The sequence below is a fragment of the Drosophila nasuta genome, chromosome 3 (assembly GCF_023558535.2).
Source record: "Drosophila nasuta strain 15112-1781.00 chromosome 3, ASM2355853v1, whole genome shotgun sequence".
NCBI lineage: Eukaryota > Metazoa > Arthropoda > Insecta > Diptera > Drosophilidae > Drosophila > Drosophila nasuta.
Window position 1 is genome coordinate 6,252,385 of NC_083457.1, and position 20,536 is coordinate 6,272,920.

Here is a 20,536-nt window from a genome sequence, read left to right on the forward strand (position 1 = left end):
AATACAATAGTAAAATCTGTATATTTCTTATTTATTAAAATTATATAAAAAATTTTAATATTATTGGGTTACATGGGTTCTAGCTGTAAAAATAGATTTTAATCCGCACTTTAATAACTTACATTCTATTGCACAGGAAAAATTAAATGGATATTCATGTATTTGAGTTAATACAATTCAGAACTAATATCACTAAGTAATATAACAATAATCCTAAACACGGAAAGTCGGAAAATGCCTTGTCATGCTCTGTACGCCAACGACTATTGGCGCACTCTTGGCGTCAAATCGGATCCGAATGAATGGGGGGCAGGGTATGGCCACTGCCGACTACATCGACACCATCATCCTCTTCATTATTTTGTTCGATAAAATCAATCGGTTTCTTTTGCTCAGTTTGACGGGCACTCACAACATCATCAAGAACGCGTAAAGACTGTGTGGGTGATTTCAGCTCTCCATGAAACTCCAGTACTTTTAGATGATAGAATACACTCTCGTTGTCTATCACATAAAATTGTGTGAAATCGGGACTTGTATAGAAACGCCTAGCTTCGTTGCCCACAAATTTAATGCACGCCAAAAGTTCTGGCAGTTTATCGCTGCCCCTTTTGTGCGCCCAAACACTGAATCTGTCCTCTGCAGCGTGAACAAGCTCGTATTGTGGAGCCAGTTGATCCATAACTATTTGCTCATCAGATATATCCATGAAGCGTGCCGCATCTACCTCTTCACGCCCTTTGGACTGAACTTTAGGTGGATTGTAGTGACTATGGCGCATGCTGCGAACTTCTGGAATCGCCTGATTATTTCGCATATACTTCACGCTCCAAAAACATAATTGTTTGCCACAGCTTATCAGGACCTGTTTGCAAGGAGAGAAACGCAATTGTCTAATATTGCATTGGGTATCGCAGCCCTGATTTATGGAGTAAATCAGTTGTAAGCGATGTTTGTCGTAACTATAAAGCTGAAAAAAGAATAGTTTTTAATAATATAAATAATAATCAAATGATTTTTTTACCTCAATGATTCCATTCTCCAAGCCGAGGGCAATCAATTCACCGTCATCTGATGCAGTTAATTGTCGAATTTGGCTGGGATTGTTTAAATTCTCCTTGCACATACATTTTTTACAGAGGCTATTCCTGTCAACATAAAGTTTGTAAATCTGAAAGCAATAACAAGTTCAATTGAATAATGTTACCAATATGATCGCAAAATAATTTGAAAATGATTTCTAACCTGTAATGTTCCATCTCCAAAAGCCAAATAAAGAAAATCATCCTTCAGATAAAATGCTTCATACGTTTGTTCAAAACATATATTAATTGAATCTGATTTATCCATATACTACGAAGAGAATAGAGAACTCAATAGTCAGAATGTATATCAGTTAACGCTAAAGTTAAACTTACAAACACAACACAATCCGTAAATAAAAGCAAAAAGTCGTCATGGAAGAGTCGAGCGTATATAGTGTAAAAGTCGAAATTAATTCTATTATCAGGAATAGAGAGCGAAAAAATTACAGTTTGGCAGCTATCGCGGCAGGAGGCAATCAGTTTTAGTGATTCAATTTCTTTGAGGTAGTCAACTGAACTCTTGAGGTCGTCACTCAACAGTGTTTCATTTTTAGTAATATTGATGATATCACCATTATTGTAACCGCCATAAATGTCTCCTTCTTTGCTCACAGATAATGCTGTGATGTACTTTCCACATTCCATGTGGGGTGCTACGATAGTTGACCAATTAGAAACACTGCTCCGGCGGGTGGAGCGTCTTTCTAACGGTTGAATTTGGTGAATTCGCATCCTCGAATCAACAACATACACTGTACCATCATCAGACCTTTCCATAAGCGGGTGCAGGTAAAGATGTGCGCGTCCCATCGTATTGCGGTCTTTCAATTGGTCATCACTCTCATCCACATGATGCATCCAGGTGATTGTATCGGTTTCTTTGCTACGCAGCGTATGCACATGCACAAAATGCTTTCCCTTAGCGCCACAAAGTACAATGTACTTGAGGATGGATTCGTTCAGATCGTACACATCCACACAAACTATTCGTTCACTGACATTGCTGCGCAACAATGAATATGGATATTTCAGATCATAGACAACTAGACCCTCCTCAGTGCCCAGGATGAGGTAGCGACCATCCGTTGATAGCTTGCCACAGGTTATAGTTGCCGGTATCGTTTCTGAAAATGGCAATGCTTCCACCTCCAGTGAATTCAAATTTTCCACATACTCGGCGTGCTTGAATTTGAATCGCCATACACTAGACTGATAAATTATCATTAGAATAGTGTATTGGGTGCCATCATCCAATCGCTCCATGTACTTTTCCATGGCGAGGGCCTTTTGCTTTGGTGGCGCGTATTCTTGTTCCGTTTCATTTGATGCATTTTTCAGATTCCAAAAGGTTAAATTGCATTTATCTGACCACACAACGTAGAAGCGATTCAATATTTTCGAAAAATTTCGCACATCCTTCTGTTTTGTGAGCAGTATTGGTGTTTGCGATTTCACGAATTTCTTATCCCTATCTGCCCAGTTCATTATACAAAAGTCTCCGTCGTCAAAAGCCACATGGAGTTGAATTGAGTAATCACCAGCACGCACATTTTCGTCCAAATAGAAAGCTGATATAAATTTGCTGCCTGTGAAACGCTTGATAGCGGTGTTAACCAATTGCTCGTAGCAATGCGGTTTCGAATGCTTAGGCACCTGAGCTAGTCTAGGTGGTCGGACCGCTAGACAACTGCTGCATTCCGCTCGTGGTGGCAGCAATTCCTTCAGAGACCAAAGCTTCAAACTACCATTTTTGTGTAAAGTCAGCAAATGTAATTGCTTGTTAAACACTCGCATCTCGATGATGTCACTGGGATCATTTTCATCACTCAGCAAACGGGTTGTATCGCCAGCCAGCGATACATCCGTTAGCAGCAGTTGTTGCGAGCTAAGGGCCATCAAGCAATAGTCGTCGTCCAAATAAACGGCATGACGAATCTCATGCTGCCCCAAATTGATGATTTCCCGATGTTGATGAAAGCGACCACTGAAATATAACAAAGATTGCTATTACTCGAGATAGTTGAGCAAATTGTAAAATATATTATAAACTTACTGTTCGGTAAACCACACAAAATCAGGAAATCGTCGAACCTGCCGCAACGCCTCGTCATGCACTGGACCATCCTCCGACATCAAGGCAATTCGCAATAGACTTGTAAATGGGGAACTGATCAGCTTTTCTTCCGCCTTTGTTAGAAAGACTAACACATCATTCAATAGATCTCTGTAGTGACTATCATTATCTAAATGCAATTAAAGAAAAGAATGAAACTAAAGCATTCAATATGTGTTTAACTTGACTCACCAACAATTTCATCCCTGAAACACTTAAGGGTGTTTAGTGTATGTAAAATGGAACCGCGAGCATTCCACGGTGTTCTATCGTTTCGAATCTTTTGCTCCAGAAATCGAAAATCCAGATAGATCATGCGAAATAGTTTGACTCGTTCGATTTTATTGCTAACTCTGCTTAAATGGTGTCCGATATGGCTATAAAAATAACAGTCTAAATTTGGCAGAGTCGTATCGTTGCATTGTTCAATCAATCGTGGTATACTAAAAGAAAGATTCTATAACAAAGAGATTTATCAGAGAATATTAAAGACTTACTCATAAAAATCGACAATCTTTTTGTTAAGTGCATCTGCGTTCGGAATGGGTAAGCTGAACTCTGAATAGATGCTCGACAACGTTATTGTCTGATCTGAATGTTTTTCGACCAACGAACATTTGTAAAAGTCATTCACAACCGTCATTGGATCAAGAACCGACCAAATCAGACCTAAAAGCTGGAAAATCACAAAAGATTGATTATAATGTGAATGAAATTTATCAATTGATTTGCTTACTTAACATACTTTGATTGGTATGTGAGCAGATTTGGGAAAGATAAAAAGACTTTCAAAACGCTCCTTGTCGGACGCTTTTAGTTCGTTAAGAGAGTTCTCGATGATGGTCGCCAATTCGGAGGTAATTATGCTGCACATTAAAAAAAATAAAGGGAAAATTATGATTATTTCTCGTTAATATTAATCACATGATGCGTACTTACTTTTTCCAATTGTCTAAGGTACACATGCCATCGCGAATGTTCCTTGCGATAACGCTAAGTTTTAGTGGATTTGTCCTTGGCGCGTTCCTTAGATCCCTCAGTGCTTCTTGAGACACCAAAGGCAGATATTTTCCAAACAGTGATTCTGTCTCGCAGGGCGTAAGTGCATCTTCCAAACTGATGTGAGTGGTGGTCACAGGCGATAGATAGTCAACAACACTTTTGTGTCGCGTCGTCACCAGGATTTTGCAGCCTAAATTAAAGGCCTTCCACGTTTCCTTATTGGGAACATTGAGCAGCACAAGCAGACAATTCTTAAATGGCTTATCCTTCAGTATATGTCGGAGCTCGGCTTTCACTCGCTCGATGTGAACAGCAACGCTTTGATCACAATTAATTCGCAGGCTAGGCGCAATTTGATGAAGAAATGATTGAAGCATTTCCAAACGATTCTCGGGTGAACGGCAGTCGCGAACATTCAACCAAAATATGCGAAAGTCCATTTTCCGCTGCACCTCGTAAGAGGAACAAACGTCGAGGACTAACCACCGCTTTCCAGAGCCAAGGACTCCTTGAACAGCCACGTTTCGTGATGGCCTCAGGTCCAGCAATGCCGTCTGTAACTCCAAGTATGGCTCAATTCGTGGCACATTATATTTGGTAAACTTTTGATTATCGTTATAGAGACGATCGCGCTCGCTGATGTAATTCTCAGTGCTCGCACTTGGATTGCAAGATTCGGCCTTAATGGCTGACATAAGAAAGCCATAGTCGGCTTTATTTATTTCATTCTCAACGAACTTTTCCACGACCTCAGTGGATTGGTTTTGCAATGTCCAAAACAAATAGTATATTTGATATTTTGGTGGCGATTTAATAATTTCATCGACCTCTTTTTGTGTAAATGGTAGTTTAACATCCTTGCAGTCAAAGTCTTTTTTGAAATCTACCAAAAATACTGGAAAAATGTCCCTGTAGCAATGTTTCAGCTCTCTTCCATTAACAGAGCTCATTCTGGATGAAAAGATCCGAAACTCAGATTTTGGTGAATAAATATCTAACAAAAGATAAATCGAAGAAAAAATCGTAAGTATTGTACGGTATGTTAACTTGTGACTTGTGACGAATATTTATAATTACGTATGCAATGAAACTTATTATATGCTTTTGTTTAATATTTCATATGACTTCATTGTGGAAATTTCGATTTTTAAATTCTTATACCTTTTATGTGGGTAACTTAAGCTATTATATTATCAAAAGTCATTAATTGAATTTAGTATGAACTGCTAAGCCATCGTTGAGTTAAGTAATTATTTTCTACATAGACAAGATATAGAGATATAATTAGATTGTCAAATGCTCGCTTATCTTATGAAATCAAAAGTAAGACTAAGAATATTTTGTTTGGATTTAATAAAGCTTGTGAATTGAAGAACCATTTTCCATTGTGAAATCAGAATTGAAATTCTTTATATTAATAAATATAAATAGGTTAGGTATGTTTGGGAATCGAAAATTGCTCTGATAGTTTCGAGAGGTTTATTAATCGAAGAATCATTATTTATGGTGAAATCAGAATCAGAGTTTTAATCACTTGTAACGGATTGGCTTTAGTTGATTATAGCTCTCACAAATACTTTATGTGAAGCACAACAAAAACGATTTCTTTGTATTACAAAACACATGATCAAGTCATAAGAGCCTCACAACAAGATCAGTAAAAACAAAACATGTAAGCTACAGTCGAATTTGCTAAACTGTAAGATACCCGCTACCCATTTCGAATAAAAGCAAAATATTCCGGTATTATTTTCAAAATAAACCGAAAATGGTACAAAAATACTAAAAATATGTCAAACAGTATATTTAGTATATCGATATAGTACCACATTAAAAATATACCATAGGCGGCACAATGTACCAGATTGTCGGCCAAAGCAACTCAGACCCCTAGTAAGTAGGCGTTTTTGCGTTTTTTTGCGTTTTTAATAACTTCCACAATTTGTATCTGATCGCAATTAAATTTTGAGAAATTATAAATACTATAGTTATTTATACAATAATAATAATTACACTAAAATTCGCAGCTCTAGCTTTAAAATTACGCTTGATATTCGATTTTTACATTTGCGGGTGCAGAAGTGGGCGTGGCAAAAATTTGAAACAAGCTTGATCTTCGTGCAAACATAACAAATGCTGTCGAAAAAAAAATTATAGCTCTATCTCTTATAGTCTCTGAGATCTAGGTGATTTTTCGAATTGAATTAAACTTAACTTTCGGGCAAAAATTATAATAATTATACCACTTTTTTTATACTCTCTGAGATCCAATATTTCATACGGACATGGCTTTATCGGCTGTTGATGCTGCTCAAGAATATATGTATATACTTTATGGGGTCGAAGATGTATCTTACTAAATGTTACATACCTTTCCTGTAGGCACAAAGTTATTATACCCTTCTACCCTATAGGCAACGGGTATAATACATAAAACGAGAAGAAACAAAAAACAACTCATGACGAATAAAACAGACGTATGTATGTAAAAGGAAAAGTCAGTTAAGATCTACCGTGAACAACCAAAATTGTTACACGGGGTCAAGCACGTCCCGAAGGTGACTCAACATCGAACGACAAAGATTAGAACATATTAATTGGCGGTTTAGTCATGATCAACGCACAAACAAAACTAAAAAGAATGAAGTTTTATACACAACAAGATAACGCAATTCCTTTATATGTAGTAAATGTTCCCATACATATGTATGTAAACAAAAGCATGTGCATATATATGTAGATGCATACAAATGTATGGAGAAGTATTTGTAAGTGCGGGTGCCTTGAGCAAGAGGAGATGTCATTATTGTAACCACTTAGTAGTTTTATTGCCACACACACATACAAGCATATGTACTAGCTATTGAATACTCACTTATTCTACAAATTGTATTATGCACGCTTATTAGTTTTTTTTTAACTGTATATGCTAATAAGCCAGAGTTCGATGAACTTGTATATTTTTAAATGAGCAATATACACATGCGGTTTATTAGTGTATTTGCGGCAGGTATTTGAATTTACGAATCCACTGTGATTTTTAGCTTTGCTTGCGGTTGTATTCACAAGATACTCACCCAATGTATTTAAATACTGCAACAACACTGTATTTGAAAAGAATTGTTCAAGTACGAACATGCATTGCACATAATTTCACTGAACACACACACGCAGGCACAATGTCACTGATTTCTAATATACATATATGTTTTTGATATTGCACTCTATTATTTCAACACTTAATAGACACTACTAATGCACATATTTATCTTTCAGCATTATTTTTTATTTAAATACACCGTTTCATTAATTGAATTGAACTACTTGAATCGTATGCGAACTGGATCTGCAATATTCGCATTGTTGTTGTTTATAAAATTGTATCGACAAGATTCGCTTGTGACCATGTGACCAAACTGCGGCAAAAATATTACATTTGCAATGCAAAAATACTAACGCTCTTTTTGGGATTATTATTAAGCGGAGAAATCTTTATTTAAGTTAATTTTAATTATATTAAATTATCAAAACTTTATTTTGCATGCATTTTTGAAATTACAATTTGTGATTATCGAGAATGATTTGACAAAATACACATTTAGTATACTAGCCATGCTTTTATCGATAGCGTTCCGTTAGCATCCCTGTGTAGTTGTCGCGGTGAAAACAAGTCAATCGCAATTTTTTATAACAAATTTGTCGAAAGGTAAAAAAAGGTTGAACTGCTTGTGAAATATCCAAAAATATTGTGCCCCTTACAAGATCCTCTTATAATACGCATGTATGCGAGTGTCTACTAAGGCTTTACGTTTAATTAATCCAGGTACATAAATTGATATTCGTTGAAAGCACTGCTAAAAAGGAAAAGAAAGTTGAATTTGCTGAAAAAGGTGACGACGCAAGCAAGACGAAAGAAGAAAAAAATAGCTTCGACGTATACGTAAAATTATTGAACGAAAATTAAGGTAGGCAATGAAAATAATCTAAAACCATAAGTGCTGAGCATAAATAAATGCTGCCAGTAATCAATATTTGTGCTGCAAACGAACGTTGTGCAAATTCTGTATAAAAAAAAAAATAAAAAAGTACATATTAATTTCTGTGAAACGAGGGAAACAAAATGTCGGCGGCTACATTGGACAAATTAGCGACGACTCTCGACGTAACCGAAACGGAACAGAAATGTGATTTGCATTTTTTAATTGCTTCTCTACTGATGATGTCCACCATTCAATTTAGATACGTTTTTTCTTTTTTTATTCGCCTTATTTCTTGTATAGTTTTTGAGTCTGCCGACGCCGCTGCAGCTACCGCAATGTCATGCCGTGCACCCTTCGAACCCGAGGATCAATACAAGCAATTGCGCCGACCGAATCCTGGAGCGGGTTCTGCACCACAAATGTCTGCCGCAATGCAGCCACTCGATCAGCCAGGATTTCATGATTTTGTCAATGTGGGCTACGGTCCAACTGGCGGACCATATGCAGCTGGACCAGCTCTAAATTATGCAGCTACGTCACAGCCGCCGAACGATATGCAGAACAGATACGCAAACATGCCGTCAAAACTGTCAGTGACCGCAAATGTGTTTGTACCTAATACTATGGACAAGCGGGTGCCAGCACAGCAGCAACAGCAATATCAAAATCAACCATACGCACAACAACCGCATCAGCAACGTTATATGAATGGCTATAAGCAGCAGCATCAACATCAGCATCAGCAACAAAACTATAACCACCACCAGCAGAATCAATCGTTTAACAATGAGATTCAGCAGCTATCGAATTCGGTGAATACTCGTTTATATTTTGGGAAGCAGCCGCCTCATAATGGTGCGGTGGGCAATTACTATCAGCAACCGCAACAACAGCAGCAGCAGGTACAAACACTGCAACACCAACAGCACACACAACAACCACAATCGACATTTCAACGTCATACGCATTTAAATAATTCATTCCAACAAATTGCACAACAGCCGCAGCAGCCGCCATATTACCATCATCACCAACAACAGCAGCAACAACAACAACAGCAGCCACAAGCATCGACATCATCGGCTGCAGCGTCCTCTTCTTCGGCTGCATCTCATCCCGATATGGAGACGATTGCTCTGGAATATCTTGATACTGTAATACATTGCCTTAACCAGGTGTGTAAGCCTCTCGAACGAGCTCTCAATTGTTATACGTATTAGAGGTAGAGATTGCTCTTAATATTGATAGGTGCAATCATCTCTTTCACATACTTTTCTGAACAATTTTAATAGAATTTAATAGCTTCAGCTTGAACTACTATAACTACTATTTTTTAATTGAATTCACTTTATTAGCTATAAAGCCTTGCTATAATCCTATCTTTAAAAAAAGACTTCTCCACCTTTTATACGTATACCAAGACTTTAAATGAAAATGTAAAATTATTTGTTTATTTTTATCTAGAATCCCGGACAATTCGATACAATTGCATCACGCTTCCTAACCATCTTTGATGGTATGGAGAGCAACAACTATGTGCTCTCGATCGCCATGGAGGATATTTTTGAGAAATCAATTGAGCAACCTAATTTTCGGTACATGGGCGCCAAATTGTACAATCTTTTGCATATGCTGAATCTCAAGCAGGATTCCTTATTCCATACATTGCTAAAGTGCAAGCTTGAATACCATCAGGCCGAAGTAACCAAGTATATGCAATCGGTTGAGCAGCAGCAAAAGGTGCGAGAGACTGCACTATTTCTCGCCGAACTTTATATGCAATTACGTGGCGATGATGACGCTCGCATTCAGCTGATTGCTGTGAATATCGTCTACTCGTTGCGGAAACTCTTGGCCTGCGAGAGTGCTGAGAATGTGCGCTGTATTTGCCAGACCTTAAAACTGGCCGGTTATGATCTGAGTGCTGATTGCCAACAAGACATGCACGTTATTATTGCTTCACTTCAGGCGATTGAAGCCAAGTCGCCGGGAAAATACGCTATGGCTGCCAATGTGATTGCTTTGCAGCAGAACAATTGGGGCCGCAAGGTCTTAAATGCTCTGGGTGGAGAGGATGGCGATGCAGCCAAGCCACCAGAGCCACCACGTTTGAGCGATGAGCCTGTGTTTTATGGACCCGATGGACGTGAGCTTACGGCCGAGGAAAGTGATTTTCTGGCTGCGGAAGATGAAAATAACGGCAGCGACGGCGATGATTTTGATGTCAGAGATAATGAATTGGACCTTGACCCAGAAATGGACGAAGAGACTGAGCGTGCATACAAGGACTTTTGCAAGCAAGGCAAACAATCGCAGGCAAACAAAAAATCTTAGATTTTATATACATATATATATATGTGCGTGTGTGTAAGAATAGTGTGGTTGGTATGTGGTGTGCTGTTTATATGGTATGGCAGAAGGAAGGCAAGAAAATGAAAAGCAGGGTTATCTTAAAGTATGCACCACTTTTCGTCTTTCAAGATAATGTTTGATAAATTCTTAGTTGTGTAGTTTGTACTACTTTCAGTTATATCGTTCCGAAAAGTAATTTTATTATTTTTTTTTTTTGTTTAATTGGTTAAACATTATTTGTGATATATCGCATCAATGCTTTACTTCTTTTTGTATTACATGCAAAGAAAACATATTTATGTCCTTATCTAATATAAATGTGTATTTTCAAATTTTGTTTAGCGGCACATTCAAAAGAATGCTGGTCTATAGAGTTTTGAATTAAATTTTTTTAAGTCTCTTCTTTTGCTTCTCTGCCACGCCGGTGCATAACAACAACACGAAACACATTTAGAAAAAAATATCGTACACATAGTATTCACAAGCCAACTGCACATCCCATTATATATGTAGATTCATTACTGCAACACATTCAATTTAAACAAAAAACAAACAGCATTCTCCTGATCATATAAATCTAAAAACAACAGCCACGCTTAATTTTTTAATTAATTGTAATTAATATTAAACGAAAACGATTTAAATATATAAATAAACCAATGAATTACGATTGCGTTCAAAATAAATACATTCTCGTTTTGACTGAAATGACTCATTTTAACGGGCAGGAAGTTGCCGCACTTGTACAACTACGAACATGTAATCGAAAACTATCGATATGTGTATCGATATATTCTCGTCTTTGCGTTTTGTTATAGTCTTTGCGTTCCATTTACTCATTTTGCGTTCTGTTTGGGATCCAAGCAAGAAGTGCAAAGTCAAATTAATATTGAAAATGATTGGATTAAAATAAATATAACAGTGTTGAAAGTGAAATAAATGCTTCAAGGTGTAGTTTGGACAATGGCACATCAAAATGAACGCGTAGAATAAAATTTGGCTCCAAAGTGAGCGTGATGTCATTGTGGTGATATATATGTATGTTTGTCTATGTGTAGGTACGATTGTGTGTAACTACTTAAATAAAAGTACATAAACGTTGATTATGATAATATAACAACAACGCACATACAAACACAATATAAGCATTTGTGTATATACATCGCTCAAACAGACAAACAGAAATTATAAGATATTTTCCATGTTTCATTGAAGAAGCAAGAAGAGCAAGTGAAAAGACAACAAGCTGACACATAAAGGTCACATAATGTGTATTCTTACAGACATACATAGTTGTGTAAATATACATACGTACGTATCAACGAATATACTTTTATACATACATATGCATATATATTTACAAATGTACGCAAGTATTGGTATTCTATAAAAGACAAGAAAACATCAAAGCATTATAGTGTTGTCGCGAGAGAGTGAGAGATTTTGCAAACAAAGCCGACGCGAAGTTGATCGATGCACACACATACATACATAAGCACACGCGCGTCAATATAAATATCTATGTTGTGTGTCTGTCAAAGTATTAAAAATACTATCTTAAGTAAATACGAGTTAAACATAACGTGCGAGATAAAAGTATTATTGGTAGTGTGTCTTTCTATGCAATCAACCCTAAAGTACAATAATTTACCGGCTATACCCTATACAATAAATAATATCAACGTGCGTGTTATTAATGCAATGTGAAATTAATAAAAATGTTTATTTTTTACTACATTACAGCGGTGTTTTTTCTGACGAACAATAATATTTGTCCAAGATAACAGCTTTAAAATAAACGAAAGACATATAGATTACAGTGATTAAATTTAAAGTAGTGTTTAAGTAAATAGACCAAAAATCAACGAAACTGCAACAAGTTCGTGCCTTAAACATATTACATAGCTAACTATAGCTAACCTCAACAAAACTCAACCAACAACACCAACAATCTGAGCCCTAAAGTTAAGGCTCTTTTGGATCGCCATGGGAAGCGTGTGGAAACGCTTACAGCGGGTTAACAAACGTGCTGCAAAGTTCCAATTCACCGTCTCCTATCATGACCTCCGACTGGAGACCACCGCCAAGTGGTAAGCTGCTTTCCTATTTTCCCATTTTTCCATTTTTATTTCCTGTTCTTTTCGGTTCAGTTCAGATTAATAATTTATTCAATAGAAGTACAATCACCCACCCGTATTTTCGTGGTTTTTAGTCATTGTTTTCAAACAACAATCGATTTATTTCTGTAGTTATTAATAAACAATATGCCTTATGCCTTAAAATGTATTTATATTAAAACAAGGGACGTTTAATGACTAAGCAGCAGCTACTAATGCAATTTATAATACTTATGTACACTACATAAGTTAAACCCTATCAACAGCAGTTTCCACAAGTGATAGCAGTAATCCCCATGAGAACAATAATATGTAAATAAGTACACATAATTATCTGTTCAGTTCTGAGCTTGACTTCAACCAGCGGAAACGGAAGTCTTCATTCAAAATGTAGCTGAAGCGCAGATTACTTATAAAATATAAAAATTGAAAAATTGGAAATTGATTTTGTAAATATTACATTAGTGCTAGTTAACTGTATAAAAAGTTAATATTTAAGCCCTTTTTGAATTCTGATTATTGGGTTTATGCTTTTGAACAAATTAATACAATATATATTATGTACAAGTGAATACACACATATGTATATGTATATAGCTATATATATTGTCACAAGTACATTGACCATTAAAGAAAAGTATATTTTCTTGTTTCTGTACACTATATCGTTCTGTTTTATCTCTTTATGTCTTTCTATATACATTCGTCTCTTAAATATAATTTGACGACGCAAATTATATAAGCAAATACATTTATATATAATTTATTTCGTTCAAAACAAACAGGGCAAGGCAGAGATCCAAGATAAAAACAAAGTGTGGAATTCGCTACTCTTCTTTGAATTTTTTTTTGTCTTTTCGTACATTTTGTAGATTTTGCTATAGCATTGTCTTCATAGTTCTTATAAAAACATTCCTATTTTTAACATGTATATGCCTATATATAAAACACTTGCAATTAACATTTAGTTAAGTATGCAAAAGTAAAATATTCCAAAAGATATTCCATAGAAACTATCAATCAATGAATATAAAGTTGCTTGACATATATGTATTTGTACAATAAAGTAGAAGTTTAAGTTGGGGTAATTCAAATATTAGCAAATATCCATAATATGGTGGTAGAAAATATCCAGATACAAGTCTAGTTATAACTGAAAGTGTAGCTTTGATGTTGAATAAGGCATTTTAAATTTGTAGTTAAAGAACCAAGGGTATTTTCTAGCTTGCAATTGATTCCGTTTTTGTCAATAAAAGCGAAATTAATTTGTTTTCTTTCTTTCGCAGGCGACCTTCAAATCTATCCGTCGTGTGGACGAGGCGTTCGAGACGTGTGGCCAGCGCACCATTACCATGGGAACCCGATATGATGAACCCGCTGGTGGGCAATATATCGTGGCCTGTGCCCGACAATCACTCTATATCCGTGACTTTATTCAAGGATCCCCGCACACACGAACTTGAAGATAAAGACTGGACATTCGTAATCGAAGATGTAAGACTTGAATGAAATTTGTATTTGCCAGTTGAAGATGGAATTGAATTAAACTTTTAGATTTCAATGTTGGGCAAAAAACGAGTGCTGGCTAATGCAAATATCAATATGCGTAAATACGCAAGTATTGAATCAACGCAGCAGAGTTTCCCATTGACCCTCAAGCCCGTTTCCCGGAAAATAACATCAGCTGTCTTGGACTTGACAATCAGTTGTGTGTTCCTGCGCGAGGGGAAAGCAACGTGAGCACTTCAACTTAACTCAATAAGCAAATAGCTGAGTTAACCATTTATAATTGACATTGCAGTGATGAGGACATGCAGAGCATTGTCTCATTGATGTCGGTGAACAACTGTGATGTGGCACCACTTGACGACCTGGAAGATATTCCCGACTTGGAAAACTCTGGAGATATATCCGATAACTTGTATGATTTCACGGAACAGTTGAATATGATGACAACTAGCTTAAATGGTTGCATTGATGTGCCAACGCCAATAAGTGGTGAGTTCTTCAAATACTTCTATTTTGTGTTGTACAAATGTATTAATGTAATAACTATTCGATTAGTTTAGCTACAAAACAAGTATTCTCATAACTGTATTTATATACACATTATATCTGTAGTATTTACAAATTTATACCAATCTTTCTCAAATTCCTATTTCCCATAAATTTACATTGCATACTTTTCGGAGAATGAAAATAAATTCAAATTGTATTCTTATTCTTCCTAATTTAAAACTTCCAACTCGTAATTTGATAAAAATGTAATTAATAATTTACGTATATATTTTTGAAAGTTATCGTATGTAGTAGGTATATTCTTTACGGTATTCTACCCAAAATCAGTCTTAAAATATATGTTTAGTCTTAATTCAATGAACGTGAAACGCATTGAACAATAATTTTAAATATTTGAAAATTCAGAAATTGGCAATTAAAATAAAATGTATTTACGTATTATAGTTATAGCCCGTAAAATCCACATATGAATTCTTAGTTTATGTATTTGGTTCATTGCAAATATTTGTACTAAAATATGTTGACAAAAAATTTTCTTTTATTTTTTTTTATTCATTTATATGTGCTCCAATACGACACTCTACTCTGCCCCCACATGCCACACACACAAAAATGTATCTATCTTTCGATGTTGTTGTTGTCGGTAGTTCCTTCGTTATCCGAAGATCCAACTCCATTGGCCGAGTCATATAATCATTTAAATTTTGAACTAGAAGCAGATGATCGTGAAAGCAAAGCGGAGACGACGGATCTGCTCCCAACCAAGAACCAAGTGGTCGAGTCGGATGAGTCCCTGAAGACTCCAAGTGCTAGTGTTAATCCTGAGCCAGATGCTCTCACTACCCCAACCAAAGTAATGGCCGAAGATAAGGCTGTATTGAAGCCCCAAAACCATGATAGATTCCATGAGATTCGCACCTCCACTCCCGTCGAACCAGCTCCGACACCAAGCACAGCAGCAACGGGCAAAGTCAAGACGAATGCCTCGAGTCGAGCCCTTAATTTTGACAAGCAAGATGTGAGTGGCGTCGACTCGAACTCGAATTCGTATGCGGATCAGTCTACAGCAGTCTTAAGCCTCACTACTCCCACCATAACAAAGACAAGCGATAACAGCAACTCATCGGAAGCTGTGGCTGTCGCTGTCGCTGTCACTGACCCAGAGCCACAACCAAAGCCCATCAAGAACTCATCGAATGCTGCTGTCACTGCCAAGCGATCCGAGCTGCAACCGTTGGACTTGAAGAAGAGTTACGAGTCCACGCCTGCCGTCAATAACATGACAACGAATAAAAGTGCGACAAACACGTCAAATAGCCTGAAACCGGTCGAGAAGATTTTGTTAAAGGATAACACGCCGGGTCAAGATTTGCTCGAGTGGTGCAAAGAGGTAACCAAAGATTATCCCAATGTCAAGGTTACAAACCTGACAACCAGCTGGCGCAACGGCATGGCCTTCTGCGCCATTATACATCACTTTATGCCCCACTTGATGTGAGTAGTGAAAGGCTTATTTGTAGCAATGTAACCGATTGATTGAAATTTTCCCCTCTTTAGCGACATGTCAAAACTAAGTGCGCATGACGTAGTGGGCAATTGCCGCATCGCCTTCGATGCAGCGGAGACACTCGGCATACCACGTGTCATCGAACCCCGTGACATGAATCTGCTGACAGTACCGGATAAATTGGCAGTCATGACATATTTGCATCAACTGCGAGCGCACTTCACTGGCAAACAGCTGCAAATTGAACAGATTGGTATGTGGTATAGTAACAATAGCAAACCTCCATGTCAAATTGTCCTACTTCTCTTACCATAACGTATATAAGTTTTAAATCTGGGCGGGCATTTCCATATTCCGTGCAATGAATGTTTGATAAACAATTGAATCTGTTGTAAAATTTGTAATTATTTTCTAATATGCAGGTCAAACATCCGATGAGTCGAGCTATGTGATTGGCAACTACAAGTCCGACAATCTGTCGCAGAATCTTATCAACTTCTCGCACCTGAAAACACAGCTATTGCATCAGAACTCATTGGACGACGAGATTATTAACCAGCAGCAACAGTTGTCGCCGAACAGTAAAAAAGATGTCAAAAACATTATACTGACAAGTTCAAAGAGTATTATTGGCAAAGTGTTGTCCCCGACAAAGGAAAAGAACTCGATCAACGCAATGCAGACGAACAAATCCTCACCCACTATTGATGGTTCTGGCGACACTCCCGAAGATATGCACCAGAAGTTTGTCAAGGAGCCACTGTCACCTGCCTCGCTGGATGCCAATGCTACAAACGTAAGTTGGAACTGCTGAGGTTGATGATTTTTTCGTTTTGGTTTTGTTTCCTGCTTATTTCGTTTGTTTGATTTATTATATATTATTTAATTTGGCGCCTGCGCTTCGGCTTTGGCTTCTGCTTTAGTTTTTGTTATTTTGTTTTCTTTATTTATTATTTTCATAGCGAATTATAACACGCCACAAAGAAATGAGCGAAAAAGCTAAGCTGATGATGGAAAAAATTAAAATTTCCAAATCGAACGAGCGCAGTGATGCGAACGATGTAAGTAAACACGAGACGCCGCTTGCTTGCGTGGCCAGCATGTGCCTCAATTTTTTATATATTTTATTTTTGTATAATATTTTGTAAAATTAACCATTAATGTTTTTGTTGGCATTCAATAGGAGGAAAGACAGCAACGACTGCGCGAGCAAGCACGAAGGCTCATCTCGGAGACACGCAATAAATCAACGGGCACCGACAGCCCAACGAGTCCAACTAAACTCAAGCGTTTCAACTATACACCCGAACGCACTATTTCCCCCATTCACAATGGCAGTGGCAATGGCGGGGAGTCTTATGTGGATGTGTCGGCCAAAAAGATAGCGCCCAGTTGGGATAAAGTCGAGCATACGAGTCCTAGTCATAGATTAAGCGATGCCAACGCCAGTCCCTTGCAGTCTTTCAATTCAGTGGTGGACAGAATATCACCAAAGCACGAGAAGAGAGTGAGTACACTTGTTGTTGAAATTAATGAGATTAAGCAGTTGCAAACTAAAAGTGAAATTATAAAATACATATATTAGAAAATAATAAACAATTTAGTTTAAAGATTAGATTAGATTATTCAAACAAATGAAATATGCTATAACAAATATTAATTTGTTGAATTACTTACAGAACGACAAGCTAACGTACATTGAGTCCGAGCTGGAGGCATTGGAGCGAGAACAGGAGGCAATCGACCAGAAGGCTAGCAGTCTGGAGGCCAAACTACGGGCAGTAATGGGCGGCAATCCAAGTAATAATAAAAGGGGTACAAATCCCATTCTTAGGCTAATACGCAATAGCATTGGTGGTGGTGACGTTATACGCATTAAGCTGCTTGATCCCGACGATGATAGTCTATTTGGTAGTGGTATTAGTGACACGGGCACCGAAGATGATGATGATGCCCTTAGCGACACTTGCAGCACTTCCAGCACTGAGATGTCACAGATACGAGAGGGTCAAGTGATTGAGATGCAGCCACAACGGCAACGGCCTAGAGCTCTTTCTTGCTTTGTTAATACGAATGACAGCTGTTCATTATTGCGGCCCACATATCAGCAACACCACCATTCACATGAACGTCATTGCCATCGCCATCGGCATCAGCAACCGCACCACGTGCATCATGTGGAATCCTATAACCATTTGTTGGGCACTTCTGCCCCGGGTGCCGCGTCCTCCCGACAATCCTACTGTGATAACCTGCAACCCTATTTTGCCGATGATGATGATGCCCAGGTGATGGCGTCTAGTGGCCATGCGGCAGCATCTTCGCGACGGCATCGAATTGGCGGTCACAAGCACGGCCATCATCAACATCGACGATCCCGTTCGCGCGGCCTATGTGGTAAAGTCGAGTGTCTCTTTAAGGCCGCATAACGTTGTTAACTGCTTTTGCAATGCCCGCAAATAGCACGACACGATAGCTTTAACGCCTGCTGCCCGCCTGCAAATCTTTCATATGTGTGTGTCTGTTCTTTAAGTGTACATGCTTTTAACCGTTCATATTCAGTCAAATTGTTGCTTTTATTATAGAGTTAAAGCCTTGATCTGCGTTTTAATACCCTTAATATAACCACAAACAAAAAAAAACTAGACAAAATATCACTAATATAGTAATTAAATAATTACAAGTCAGCGCTCTACGACAACGAGAACAAATTTAACCAGCAAATCTGCAAAACTATTTCTTATATTACGGATAATATTTAAAATTAAATACCATTTCACTTAATCAGATTTTAATCACCAGAAATTGTGTGAGGAATGTGTCTAAATTGTCTTTTAATTTGTCTCACAGAAACGGAAGAAACTGAGGAGCAGCTGCTTTCCCAATGGTTTACGCTTGTCAACAAGAAGAACGCGCTGCTTCGCCGACAGATGCAACTAAACATTCTGTGAGTAAAAATTTCGGAGTAATCAATTAGCATCCATTATAATCCATTGAGTACAATTTCAGAGAGCAAGAGAAAGATCTGGAACGTAAGTTCACAATGCTTAATCAGGAGCTGAGAGCGGCACAATCCGTTGAAGACTGGCGCAAGACAGAAGTGCAACGGGAAAAGGAGCGTCTACTGCTCGAAGAGCTGGTGACCATCGTGGATAAACGAGATCAACTTGTGCAGCACTTGCACAATCAAGAGATAGCGTATGAATGTGGTTTTAATTATACAACTCCATGAACTCATTCTTTTCATTTGACAACAGCATTGAGGATGACCATGAAATTGCACGTGAACTGGAGCAAGTTGACATTAGCGGAGGCAAAGAGAAGTGTGTTATTCAATAGATGATACTATCGCTAATGACTGGAGACAATGAGATACCTATAGACGAATAAGTAGTTATCTACATCATTTAATGGCGCTGCAAGTAAATGTTCTCATAAAGAGCAGAGAATATGCAATAGTTCTTGTAAGACAACTCTTACAGACTGGAAGCAAAAGGGTTGGAAAAAAATGCAACAGACGAACCTGTTATACTTAGGTAAACATTTTGACAAAAAGAAACGTCCGATAGAACACTAAGCAAATTTAAAAAATTTCACACATTCAACATTAACAATATATTATCATGTAAATTGAAAGAAATCCACACTTTTTAAATAATCTATCTGTAAATTCTCAAAATTTGTTTTTTGTGCCATTTGATTTTGTTGCAATCATGCTTTAAGATTTTTTTCCAAATTGAAAACAATGCAAAGACCCCCAACCTAATTGTGAACTATATTTATACCTAGTATTTTTTATTTTATTTTAGCTTATTTATGTGTTAATCACTAAACGAAAACGCTTCATCCCTAAGAATATATATTATAAAAAAATGTTTTGTACAGAAACTGGTCTTATTTAGTTTTTACCCTAATCTTATTTGACTATTTAATGGTGGTTTACTTACAAAAATATTTATATTTATATATGTGTTACGATTATCGGAATACAATAGTTCTTAACCAAATGAACCTTTCAATAATACAATTTGATATGTATGTATAATTACAAATAAATTGCAAATAAATATGCGTAAACTGCGTAAATAGTATACACCCAAAAACAAAACAAGTCGTTTTTATTTCAAATTCAAACAAAAACATATATTATATATTGTAAGTCTTTTTGATGATTTCGAAGTCCATATACAGCTGTGTTTTTTGAAGTAGTAGTTACGACTAAATACTACTTTAAGTAAAATCCAGTTATAACAGCTTAATGTATTTATATTTAAAGAATTAACAACAAAGAAGGACACATTATGATGTTCATTGAAATATTGAAAATTTTAAGTAACTTAATCCTATTAAATAACAATTTT

The 20,536-nt window shown here is 37.1% G+C and overlaps 3 protein-coding genes across 15 annotated transcripts; 2 read left to right on the top strand and 1 right to left on the bottom strand.

Moving 5' to 3' along the window:
* Positions 1 to 10: 10 nt before the first annotated feature.
* Positions 11 to 7,608, bottom strand: LOC132790840 (uncharacterized). The gene is made up of 10 exons (XM_060799557.1): positions 7,278 to 7,608; positions 4,138 to 5,194; positions 3,944 to 4,064; positions 3,696 to 3,874; positions 3,391 to 3,641; positions 3,139 to 3,328; positions 1,419 to 3,069; positions 1,246 to 1,353; positions 1,025 to 1,171; positions 11 to 970 (listed from the first exon to the last, which is right to left on the bottom strand). The coding sequence occupies exons 1-10, from the start codon at positions 7,336 to 7,338 to the stop codon at positions 284 to 286; spliced, it is 4,452 nt and encodes a 1,483-aa protein (XP_060655540.1). The 5' UTR covers positions 7,339 to 7,608; the 3' UTR covers positions 11 to 283.
* Positions 7,609 to 7,809: 201 nt separating this feature from the next.
* On the top strand, positions 7,810 to 11,196 carry LOC132790843 (polyadenylate-binding protein-interacting protein 1). Of its 4 annotated transcripts, none has more exons than XM_060799570.1 (4): positions 7,810 to 7,906; positions 8,024 to 8,165; positions 8,481 to 9,355; positions 9,645 to 11,196. In XM_060799570.1, the coding sequence occupies exons 3-4, from the start codon at positions 8,516 to 8,518 to the stop codon at positions 10,512 to 10,514; spliced, it is 1,710 nt and encodes a 569-aa protein (XP_060655553.1). In that variant the 5' UTR covers positions 7,810 to 7,906; positions 8,024 to 8,165; positions 8,481 to 8,515; the 3' UTR covers positions 10,515 to 11,196. The 4 variants fall into 4 exon arrangements, with proteins under 4 accessions (XP_060655553.1, XP_060655552.1, XP_060655554.1 ...); XM_060799571.1 differs by lacking the exons at positions 7,810 to 7,906; positions 8,024 to 8,165 and adding an exon at positions 8,224 to 8,384 and having other exon boundaries at positions 8,481 to 9,082; positions 9,182 to 9,355; XM_060799569.1 differs by lacking the exons at positions 7,810 to 7,906; positions 8,024 to 8,165 and adding an exon at positions 7,909 to 8,023.
* Positions 11,197 to 11,380: 184 nt separating this feature from the next.
* LOC132790841 (EH domain-binding protein 1) lies at positions 11,381 to 20,247 on the top strand. 10 transcript variants are annotated; one of them, XR_009632837.1, is made up of 15 exons: positions 11,381 to 11,570; positions 12,276 to 12,622; positions 13,936 to 14,143; positions 14,204 to 14,385; positions 14,451 to 14,647; positions 15,316 to 16,162; positions 16,226 to 16,428; positions 16,598 to 16,971; positions 17,138 to 17,236; positions 17,359 to 17,682; positions 17,855 to 17,975; positions 19,026 to 19,122; positions 19,185 to 19,373; positions 19,433 to 19,711; positions 19,985 to 20,225. XR_009632837.1 is itself a non-coding variant. In XM_060799563.1 (14 exons), exons 2-14 carry the CDS (start codon positions 12,519 to 12,521, stop codon positions 19,512 to 19,514), a joined length of 2,961 nt encoding a protein of 986 aa, XP_060655546.1. In that variant the 5' UTR covers positions 11,381 to 11,570; positions 12,276 to 12,518; the 3' UTR covers positions 19,515 to 20,247. The 10 variants fall into 10 exon arrangements, 9 of the variants coding, with proteins under 9 accessions (XP_060655546.1, XP_060655548.1, XP_060655549.1 ...); XM_060799563.1 differs by having other exon boundaries at positions 15,382 to 16,162; positions 19,433 to 20,247; XM_060799565.1 differs by having other exon boundaries at positions 15,385 to 16,162; positions 19,433 to 20,247.
* The last annotated feature ends 289 nt before the right edge of the window (positions 20,248 to 20,536 follow it).